Source organism: Phodopus roborovskii, unplaced genomic scaffold (assembly GCF_943737965.1).
Source record: "Phodopus roborovskii unplaced genomic scaffold, PHOROB, whole genome shotgun sequence".
Lineage (NCBI taxonomy): Eukaryota > Metazoa > Chordata > Mammalia > Rodentia > Cricetidae > Phodopus > Phodopus roborovskii.
Genome location: NW_026126567.1, coordinates 22675351 through 22687731, shown reverse-complemented (window position 1 = coordinate 22687731; position 12381 = coordinate 22675351). Strand labels below are relative to the sequence as shown.

At 35.1% G+C, this 12381-nt stretch overlaps 1 protein-coding gene across 2 annotated transcripts in view; it reads left to right on the top strand.

The window, feature by feature from the left end:
* Positions 1–12381, top strand: part of Angpt1 (angiopoietin 1) — a 228653-nt gene that overhangs the window by 176972 nt on the left and 39300 nt on the right. For both annotated transcript variants that reach the window (XM_051202540.1, XM_051202539.1), the window contains exons 5-6: positions 2749–2876; positions 10230–10331. In XM_051202540.1, coding sequence (XP_051058497.1) covers positions 2749–2876; positions 10230–10331 — 230 coding nt within the window. The remainder of the gene's footprint in view (positions 1–2748; positions 2877–10229; positions 10332–12381) is intronic.

The window sequence follows — 12381 nt, the reverse complement described above, 5'->3', positions numbered from 1 at the left end:
CTTTTTGGTAAGCAATTACCTATATGTTTTAAATGGTTCTTTGCATATGTTTAGCAAAAAGCATTTCTTCGCTGTTGTATGAACTTTTCAGTGTGTGTGCTTACTCTGTGTTGACTTTCCAAAAGCATCACCACGGGTATTAGCTTTATATGATGAATTCTTAAACACATTAATTTTTACATTGTAGCAACATATCTGACATAAATACATTACTTTCTTGAAACATAATCTATCAGTTTTAAAGTTTAAAATATCTTCACTAATATAACTCATTCCACAAACATTAGACTACCTATCACTTATAAAAGGATAACTGTTATTCAATTCCATTTAATTCAATACAGTATTTTATATCCTTTTCAGATCTATATAATAGCAGTTATGGTGGGTATTTGATGTTTTTATTATGTAGGAACAGTGTGAATGAAAGTAACTAAAAATATATTATGCAAGGACTATATCAGAAAATTTCTTAAATGAAACCAATTATGAAAATACTATGTATTTGCTAGGAAATGCTATGTCACTGATGTGTCACAGCACATACTGGTTTAACCAAGAGCTATTAAATGGGTCAATTTGTATTTTGATTTCATTAATGAGAACTTTAAAATGGGTGAATCTCTGTTAATAAAATAAGGCTCTTCTATTGAAGAACTCATTATTAGTTTGGGTTACAATGGAATAATGACTATCATGGCCAAATCACTTTTTGAAGAAAGAATTTAAAAATGAAATGTAGTATAGGTTTTTAAAGCACTAAGCATAGGCAGTATTTTTTTGGGTTTAGTTTGAAGAGTTTTGAGAAATTTTCTTAAAAACTAAAGCCAGATATTTCATAACAACTATACATTGAAAGTTCAAAATGTAGCCAGGGACTGGTGGTGAATGCCTTTAATCCTGGCACATAGGAGGCAGAGGCAGGCAGAGCTTGAGTTCTTGGCCAGCCTGGTATATGGAGTGAGTTGCAGGACAGCTAGGGATACACAGAGAAACACTGTCTTGAAAAACAGGGAGAAAAATTAAATAATTTTTAAGCATATTTAGAAACCTAGAAAGAAAATTTAACCGCATTTTGTGTTTTATTTAATGCCATAAAGCTAAATCATCATACAAATTAGTAAGCTAATATTACCTAGAAATCAAATTTAGAAACAAGCTTAGAAATCCATCACCTTAACAACTAGAAATCAAATAGATCCTGTAAACTTAATTACAGCAATTCTCAGCATGGACCCAAGAGTGCAATAATGGTTATGAGGGTAGCCAACCACATTCTGATTGCATTTAAAGCCCACTATAGGAGGACAGGATTGTCTAGTACTGTAGATCTGTCCAGCAACCCATGGTTGTGGAGTTTCTCAAGCCTCATGGATGAACTTACTATTAGGATGCAAAATGGACACAATTTTAAACTACTATCTAAATGCATTTCTCCAACTCATAGATTACTGCAGCCATCAGACATTATCAGAGAAGTTTCTTTGTGTAGTGGCTGGTGATTAATGTAGAAGCTCACAACTTGTCCAATTGTAGAAAATACATGTTCGTGGACTGCTCAGCTGTAAATGGGACATATATGACAACCCCTTTCACCAAGGCTCAAGAATCATTGCAAAAGAGAGGGGAGTAGAATGTTTATAAGAGGCAGAAGTTGGGGAAGATTGGAACAACACACTGTCACCTGGGCATGACAGACCACTATACTCATGAGCTCATGGCAGCTATGATTCCTAGCACAAGACCTTCATGAGATCAAGGGAGTCAAGATTCTAGCATGGGGGAAGCGTGGATTCAGAAGCTTATTCATGTAACTGAAGAGTTATTGATAGTTGACTTCTGAAGGAAGTCTTTAAGAGTGTAGACCTGGTAGGTCAACTATGCTCCACTGGGTGGCCTCACACTGAACTGGGCATAAAGTGTTGAAAGAAAAGGGACACAAAGTTGGCAGGACCGGGATGAGGTAATGAATTAAATGCACTGTATGAATATATGAAATCTCAAAGAATTAATAAGGATATTGTAATTTTAAATGTTTTCACATTTTTTGTTTCTTTTTGGAGTGGGTTGCTTTGCTTTTTTTTTTTTTTTTTTTTTTTTTTTGTTTTTCTAGACAGGGTTTCTTGTGTAGCCCTGGCTGCCCTAGAACTCACTCTAATGATCAGGATGGCATTGAACTCACAGAGACATTCTTGCCTCTGCCTCTTGAGTGCTGGGATTAAAGGTGTGCACCACCACCACCTAGCACAGAAGGTAGTTTTGCTTTTGTTGTTGCTTTTTAATGGTTTCCCATTTTTTAACCCTGGAGTTTGAGATATAACTCATTGGTAGAGTATGTATCTGATATGTGAAATTTCCAATAATGCAATAAAGAAACTTGTCTCTGAAATGTAGACAGGAATGTTTTATAAATTTGACAGGAAATATTGACATAAATTGTTAACAATAGGAATTATTGCATTATTACATAATTTTTCAATCAAGATGAAGTTTTTGAGGATATAGAAAATCCAAAGTAAAGAAATTAATGTAGGATTAGTATGTAATTGTATATTGACTCACAACTTTTTGTTTTAGCTTTTTTCTACCTACCAGTTTCTTAGTAGGTGGTATGTTTTATTTTTCAGTCTATGCAATACAGATACTGTATGAAACCAACAAAGACCTACGATATTTTTAGCTCATGTGGGTGGTGATAAGGCTGATATTCTTATTTGTATATTATATTCTTTTTCTTTTATTTTGCAGTTTTGCTGAAGGGAGGAAAAAGGGAAGAAGAGAAACCATTTCGTGACTGTGCAGATGTATATCAAGCTGGTTTTAATAAGAGTGGAATCTACACTATTTATTTCAATAATATGCCAGAACCCAAAAAGGTAAAAATCAGAAGTGCTTGTTTATTCGATATAAAGTTGAATTGCTGTACAATCAAATGAATTTGTGAGGATGTTAAACACAGTATATGTTGGTGTACACTTATACACATATGAATGTATATGCACCCACACCCCTCAGCTGCAATTCTCTGTTCTCAGAGTCTGGGTTTCTCTGGTCCAGAGAGGATAAAAACCCTATTTTAGAGACATCCTCTAACTTCTAATCTGTTAATCATTTAAATTTTAGTTTCTTCCATTTCTTGGATATCATAGTGCTCAAAAATGTTTGCTCACACAAATTACATGCTTTTAGTGCATGGGGAAACATTAGAAATCATCTTCGAAAGTCCCAAGATGTCAGAGAGCATAGACCTTCCAGCATAAAAACAGTCCATATCCAGCTACTTACAGAATTATTGATCCTGTCGAAGAGTGAGAAATGTGCCCTATATTAACACACAACTGTGAAAGGATACTTGCTTGAGTGCAAGTTGGAAGAACAGACTCATCTTTATGTCGCTCAGTGCCCAATGTAAACGTGGATGCAATTAAGCAGTATCTTGCTATTCTTTCTTTGTCCTTTAAATTATCCTTTTGTGCCTGCACTTGGAACAGTTAAAGAAATGACATTCATTTGCCAGTCACTGTTTAAACACAAATATAAGACAGTTCTGATTGTAATAGAGATGGCAGGCATTTACCAAAATACAGAGTTACCTAGGACTATAGAAAAGTAGCGCTGGAGATGTCTCTTTTAAGGAGGTGATGTAGGGTTTCTTTAGGTGAAGCAGCCAAAGATAGTGTGATCAGAGGCAATAGACCTACTTGCTCTTTAACTCAAGATGGGTTTTTCTGGGTTTACAAGCCTGTTCTTCTGTGATAAAACACTTTTCTTGGCCCTATGCCACACCTGTGCACACATCTTCCTTGTCTTAAATCCTGTGAAAATGCTCTTGGGAGGCCTTCCTGGATTTGTTTTTCTAACCTTCTACAAGGTACAACTGTGGCTTTTTGTTTCTGAGTTCCAAGAGCCAAGCATGTCTTCTGCACCTAGTAGGTCCTTAATACAGAAGCAGCAGAATGAACAAAAGGAGAAAAGGATACAAGTCTACCTGGCATCCACAAAGCCTAACTATTTCTGATTTCCTTGTCTTCTGAAAAGCATAGGAAGTAAATCTTGGAGACCAGTATGCTAGATGGAATGCAGTTACAAAGGCTGGATGGATGTCCGGCCTAGAGTCCAGGCCTAGCCCAAGGCAGGATGTCTTTCTGCCCCCATCTCTTGATCCTGATTTGAATAACGAATACTGGATAGAGTTGTCTCACTATTTTTCTCTTTTCTTGAAAGAAAAGTTTCTTCTTAAAAGAAACCTTTGGTTTTTTTCTACACTTGGCAGTGGGAGTGTGGGACAGAAAGCTCAGGAAGGGTAAAGGTGACATCACCTGCTTTTCTGGGTGTGTGTGTTGGGGGGGGGGGAAGACCTGGGCATTAGCCTTTGGAGTAAGACCTATATGGCTTAAAATAAAATAAGGCAAAGACACATATAAAATATGAATATACAAGGATGAGATCAGACTAATGGGTGGTAAGGAGGAGCTTCTTGATATTCTAAAAACAAATCTACACACACACTATGCCAATAGCATGTAATTGTATGATCATTTGTTCTTGGGGAGGCAAGGGAGCTAAAATAATCATATTTAATTTACCTGCAGCACCGCAGGAAACCCAAACAGACTCCTAAGCATCTTGTTACATCTTATAACATAACTCTAAAGAAAATTAAAGGAGCCTCATTTGGACTCCTGGAGATCGTGATATTTACATGAATAAAAAAAATGAAAAAAAAATTTTAAAGGTTCAGACTAGAAGATGGGGGGAAAAGTCCTTTGATTTTTTTTCACTCCTTCACTCATGCCACTGTGACATCCCTGAGGAAGGACCGAAGCACAGATTCGTGTCATTCTGTGAACTTTAATTCATACAATTCATTTCAAATGGAAGCATAGTTCAGCTCCCTTTCAAACTGCTCTCTAAGCAAATGGCACCCAGGCTGTATACTAAACCACTGCTCCTGGTAAAACAGAAGGAGTTCATTTTCCTATTTCAGCAAGTGCACATTTCCCATTTACTTAAGTCTCCTCCAAATGACACTTGACATTATAGGTTTAATCATTTAGGTTTCATGTACTGAAGCCTAACTTTAAAGCTCCAATTTATACAACGCCTATTATTTGTGGATATGTATTTTTAAAACTCTTTTGAGGAGGGGCTCAATGTTAGAGTTGGCTACTTCATTAGAATAGGGTCTCCCAAACTTTTCATTGTATAAATTAAAAGTATTTATTCATAATCAGAAGTTTTAAGGAATATTTTTTTTCTTCCCTCTAACAGGATTGCCTAATAGATAGTAATAGTGTTCTTTGATTCAGACTGTCATAACTATATTTTTTATGACTGGTGACACATCTTATTTGAAATCCCCTATTATAATCACTTAGCATGGCCTTGGAAAGAGCAAATATTTATAAATTTCATCCAAGTAATTTAGAAGCTTATTAATAGAACAATACAGAATATTGATCATCAACAGTGTCCTAGACCAGGTTCTGAACACTTCTATATGACACACTCAGTTTTCCTTTCCAATAGCTCAAGGAGCTGTGTACATCTAGCATTCTCATTTCAGAAAGATAACTTGCTCAAATTGTGTATGTGATAACTATTGAACATTGGCTTTCAAACCAAACATCTGTTTCCAGATTCAGCAGAGTTATAAAAAGGTCACTATTTACATTGGTGATAATTAAAGTTTCATCAACCAATATTTTTAATATGAACTTATTGCCCCATGAAGAAGGCACATGTGTGATATGAGTGAGTAAATTATTTAAATATGCTTCACTTCCTTTATTTTAGATAACCTCACTTTCTTTCCTTTTGACCCAAACCATTGACATTCTCCTAATTATAATAAAAGGCATTGTAAAAATTTATTATTAGGCCCTTCCATTGAGACTAAGGTATTGTCAATAAAACAGTTGACACAGTGTAACACTAGCTCACTTTTTTCCTTTTTTCTTTTTTTCTTTTTGTAATGTTCTTAAAAGTTCATTGGAAGTTGAGGAAACTCAAGTCTACAAAACTAACAGTACTAAAATTGAGTTAAGAGTACATGATATGGAATATGGAGCAATCAGCATAAGTGGGATGGTTAAGGCAACAGACAAAGCAGCTGATAGCAAACACTCCTCATTTAGGAAGTATAGGAACTGCAGTATACCAGAACTATTTACTTACTTATTTTTATTTAACATACATGTGTTTCATACACTATATTTTGATCATGGTTCCTTTCCTCCACTCCTTCCAAGTCCGCCCAATCCCCACCCACACAACTCTATGCCTTCTCCCTTTCTTTCTTTAGAAAACAAATAATAATGATAAGGAAAACAACACAAGGTACACATGCAAACCTACAGGCATACATGTGCATGCACACCCACCCACTTGCACGTGCACGCACGCATGCACACACACACACACACACACACGTGTGTAAACGTAAAAACACAAAATCAGAAATCATAACACACAAGCAAAGGACCAGTAATAGAAAACTTATGCAGACTTAGTGACAGCAGACAAAACATCTACAGAGATGCCACACAAGGCCTTTTGTATTGGTGTTCTACTTTTGAGAATGGTTTTAAGAATGCCTTTAAGAATGGTTAATCTACCCAGTGAGACTGCACTGAGGAATTTTTCCTTTTCAAGTATATGTCAACTAGAGACAACATCTTTGTTAGGGATGGGAGCCTCTGTCTGCTTCCCCTCCCAGCACTGGGATTTGGACTTTTCTAGTCCTGTGCATGCTTCCATTCTATTTTGACTGATGTTGCTCTATGTCATAAAAAAGGGGGAAATGTTTGCTAAAGTTTGAAAAGTGTTGTTACTCAAATGTCATGTTGAAGACCAAAGTCTTGGCTTAGGTTAATTTAATTTTCCAAGCAGATAGAAAAATATCTTTTTTTTTCACAGTGTTCATAGTTTGTTCTCTAAAAGGAATAGTAGAGGGAAACAGAATTCTTCTTTTCATTTCACAACTGTTTAAAGCCAAATGCCCTGTAGTCAGTTTGCTTCATCCAAAACCAAACCATTAAATTAAGTCTTATTTGAAAATATTAAAAAATTTGTTCTGAACTCATAATTCCTCTAAATCTTGAAACAGTACTATAACAAATGTGTTAAGCCTTTTCCATTTAAGGTTATGGAAAAATAATTAATATCCAGAGGGTTTATCATTCCAATTTGTTTAAAGCATAGAAGCATAACAGGTATGTGAATCAAATTGCTTCTTTTCGTTTGGGTTTAAATCTCCGTATTAAGTTAAAAGGTGTTGAATGCTTGATAGCTTTGACCTTTCCGAGGGAAGAAGCCAGTTTAGTCTTTTCTTGGACTGAGCTAACTGCCAGTCATCAAATCAATAGAAGCAACAGATGAGCAAATGGAGCAGGGCCCCCTTCACGGAAAGAACATGCCAGATAACACAGACCACACAAGACCTGCAAGGGAACTCTTCTGGCCTCCCATGTTCAATTTCTTCTATACAGATCATTTATTCCATGGAAGGTCTTTAATCTTTTATGAATATGCTTTTTCTTTTCCTTCTGACTATAGATAAAAAATGAGTTTTCTTTTATTTCTTCAATATTGAATACAAGTTCTTAAATACATATAAAAAACAAATTAACACAATCAATTTCCATGGTTTCAGTATTAATAAAAAGAAGCCAGGAATCATATTCATGAGACAAACTTGTTGAACATGTACATGTTTTTGTTTTGAATATTCTATTCACAATAATTATAAATATAAATCATTTCAAGTATCACATATAATACCTCAATGCAGTCAATATTATGCTAAATACATATAATAAGCACAATATAAACCTGTTTTGTAGTATTATAAAATATATCTAAGATTTAAGAGTAATGACAGTGGTTATGCCAAACACCACTGTACTCTCTGCACACTTAATCTTCACACACACACACACACACACACATACACACAAAGAAAGAAAAATATTGAGAGAAAGCAGAATTGCAAATTTAATCTAGCCCTCAAGTCAGCTGAACTCTATTGTCTCCATATCCTTGCTATCATCATTACTTTTGTGTGTTCATGGGAATCAGACTCACTTTAAATCCCTTAACTTATTTCTCTGCATCTCAATCTGGTGACTTCTCCCTCTGTCTTTCTCCGGATTGTCCTCTAAAATGCATCCTCAGCACTCAATATATCAAGTTGTTGGATGCCTCCATTTAAAAGGAAAGCTGTGTTTGGGGGAAAAAAAAACTGTGAGTGATTTAAAACAAGTGCATACAATTACATTAACAAGTAATTAAAAAAAAAACTCTAGCATAGTTTCCTCTACATTTTGTAAATTCACACACGTGTTGAGTCCTTTACTGAGTATGTAGAGTGACTTCATAGTTTTGGATACTAACTTGTGTTAGTGACAAAAGTTCCATTAAGAGATGGGGGTGGAGAGCGAGATGGAGAAAGGGAACAGTGGGAGATAGATATAGATGATAGATATAGATTATATAGATAGGTGATAGAATAGGATGATAGATAGGATTCGCTTTTTGGATTAATAAGTAAATGTGGTGCAAAATTTAATTAAGAAACCAGTGATATTAGTTCCCCCTAGCACAATGTTTCCTTGATATTTTCACTTGCGTTACTTTCAAATGTAAGCTGCCTCGGGTGCTTTTTGGAATTTCCATCTATGCTCCATTTCAACTCCTCTGTTTGACTTTAGTCTCATAAAGATCCTGAAATCCCTCTGGCCAAGGTCACTAATGTCTCCACCATTTCAAGTTTCTTCATGTTTTAAAACATTCACTTAATTGACTTCTCTCAAATAGTACATTGATTTATTTCCCAACCCCACATATAGCTTATTTTCTTGGGGTTCCTTTAATCATATTTCCTTATCCTATAACTACAATAAATATTTATTTACTATCTAAAATGGGTTACACACTACTTGAGAAAGTAGATAAAACAAACAAAACCAAATATGTACCCATTTACAAGTTAATGATATATAGTATCTATATACATTGTTTACTAAGACATACTCATGGTATTCCCCCCTCTCATCTATAAATGCTTTTTATTTGTTTAAATAAGAGATTAATCTTAATGATATAAACATTTGTTTTTAGTTGCATTACTACCAATAATTTTGAGTTGGGCATACAGAGGGCTCAAAACCTAGTTATAATTAAAATTCAAACCAAATCCTAGATTCACTATCGTTGCTAAGTATAACCATTGGTAGATTACATTTCCAAAACCCCAGGGTTGTATTCTAAGCCCCAGTGTCCTATATATTAATCATACTTCCATAAGTTGTTCTAAGGTTAAGTCAGAAAGAGCTTAGTAAGTATTTTAATTACCTGAAGAGTCTTTGCTAATGACTCTTCCTCTTCCTCTTCCTTATCTTCCCATTTTCTTGTACATACACTCTTGGTCTGCCTCCAGTAGATTATCTCATCTCTAATTAACATCTGATACTCTTATTGAGTAGCCATGAGACATGCAACATGAAGTGTCCAAAATATCAGTTCTTTTTTTCTCACTTGTTAGTTCTTTGTACTAAGTCTCTATGTCGCTACTGCTGTCATTCTTGAAGTCACTAAAGTTGGAGAATTATGGACTGTACTTACTGCCTTGTTAGCCCTATGAGAGCAGTCAGTATTAAAATGTCAAGGTATTTTGAGGATATGATCCATGTTATACTTATCACAATTTCCTCTATTGTACTAGAGACTCAATGCCAAAAAACGCTTATTGAGTGAAACAAAAAGGTGAATGATTATATTACAATTAAGGGGGATGTAAATGAATATTTTATACGTAAAGGCAGATTTGTAAATTTCCACAAATGCTTATTTCAATCTTAAATTCTTTTGTGGTGGGGGAGTAGGAGGGGTTGGCCCCAAGGCCTTGCACTTGCAAGAGAAGCATGCTTCCGGCGAGCTGTATCCTAACTTCCAAAACTGCTTTTGTGGTCTGAAACGAAGGCTCTTAATATTCTGCTGGCCAATTTTCATTTTTTAGAAATAATTAAACATTTCTGATGGAACTATATCAGGTATAGCACAAATGTGAATCCTGGAGAAGTAACCAAAAATATATCAGAAATGTAGTTTCTTTCCTTTTCTAACAGGATATACTTGTCCATACTATTGTCATTTGGAAACATCAGACATACATTTCTTTAAGATGTGTGTAACTTTTCACTTTTCATTATTTTCCTCTTGTTTCTCAGGTATTTTGCAATATGGATGTGAACGGGGGAGGATGGACTGTAATACAACACCGTGAAGATGGAAGTCTGGATTTCCAAAGGGGCTGGAAAGAATATAAAATGGTAAGATGGAAAAATTTACAGTGCTTTTTGATGTATTATCATAAGGTTATCTTAGACCACAATATATGATAAACCTTGACCTTCTAGATGCCTTTGAGTTATTTAAAAATAACAGTTCTTACATTAAAGACATCATTTTCATTAGAGACAAAATGTACATAAATCATTTTCAGTAAATTACTTCCCTATGTGTAATAGAAAGAAGAATGCATTATTATAATCATTTGGTGATCTATTATGCACTGTCTGCATTTGTTCCTAGTGAGAAAAATTAGAATTCCAATCCAGGTTGAGTACATTAACAGGACAGAAAACTGTGCAATGTCACAGGCCACGGAGCAAGGGAGATACTACCTAACTGTGACCTCTCTGGCATTGCTTCATGTTTTTGTTGACCTCTGAATAAGAGTGGCTCCCTAAACCTTTGCATGTGACTACCCTGGACTTCTTTTCTTGTTGCAATGACCCAGGATTGCCAAGTTTCTTTTGCTAAAGCCAGCATTTCCTAAGAGCAGGGGTGAACATTTCGAGCCATTTAAAGAGTAGAAGTCTTCATTTATGAAGTGGTTCTCATTATTTTACATTAAAATTTCTGGATAATTATTGATTTGAATTTCTAACAATTTTTCTCTTTAAAAGTGAAAACTAGAAGGCGATCAGAATGTCTTGTTAGCCAAAGTTTTGTCTTGATATCTTAGCAAATAATGCAAAACTTGACCCATTAAGTTCATGGTTAACAACTCTAAGCAAAGTGTTTAAGGAAATAGATGGGGTCTTTTGTGCTGTCTGTCACTGTATCTATGGCATTTTGATGAGAAACTCAATGAATGTTCTGAATGCCAGCAAGTAGGGTGAAGTCACCCAAATTTGAAATCTTGATTTTAAAGATTGATGAATGTAACATAGAAAAATAGACCGAAGCCAACAAAATAGAATTCTGCAGATAGAAGTGTATTTTTTTTTTTTTACCCTGGCAAAAACCAAACAAAAAATAAGAGAGAATGGAAGGGAACGGTGGCAACTTGAATGTAGGATAGAAATGTTTCATTGTGAAATGTTTCATTGCTGTGAACAAGCAAGAATTAACACACTCAGAGCACATCGGTCATAAACCGTAAGTCCAAAACACGCATAGTTCAGCAGGGTCTACCACAGCCTTTGTTGTATCATGAGAATGTGTATACCATGCTTTGTATCCTGAAGGTTTTCAAATGACCAGACTAGCCCAGAGTTTGAAAGCAGCGTGTTAGAATTCAGTGAGAAAATGTCTAGAGCAAGTGACTGCAACTGAGAATGAAACTAGATTCAAATCATTCTGACCTACATTCTCACTTAAATTAATAACAGTTATCAGAAATGGTGAATTATTACCTTGGAATATCTGTTTCCTTAACATGCTAGGGCTATTAAGATATACTGACTTATTAGGTATGGAATTGATTAATGTCTTTTGAGTATTTATCAAATGGGTCCATTTTTATACAATTGTTTTTTTTTTCATTATTGGAACAAGATAGGAATAAATTGTTAAATATTGACATTTATTCCTACCCCCTATTTTTAAATAAGAAAAGCTATCATGTTTTATTCAAACCTGAAAAATTTATCACCTCAATGACAATTATTCATGGTCAGGGAAGTAAAATTAGTTCTGAGTTTTTTAAATATTTTGGCAAAAATGAGTATGAAGATTTTCTAAATTGAAAGAATCCATTGTATGTTAAAACTTGCTTAATATTCATCAAAGCACAGAGTCAGAAGTGTTACTGCTCTTTTAAAGCCTATCTTTCATGTAGAAACAAAGTAGCCTAATTCCACCAAGAAAGGTGTAAGGGGTCTTTATCTGTTTCCTGCGCCCTGTATGCAGGACACTATCTTCAAGCTGCCTTAGCTGAGGGAATATTCTCAGAGAAAGTTACACTTAGGGACCCACAGCTCTTTCTCTTATCTTCACTAGTCTCCACTCTTGGGACATTAAATGTAGACATGACCTTTGATCCGTCCCTTGTTGGTAGTTGTTCATCTGTCCTTTACTTCCTACCAATTGGTA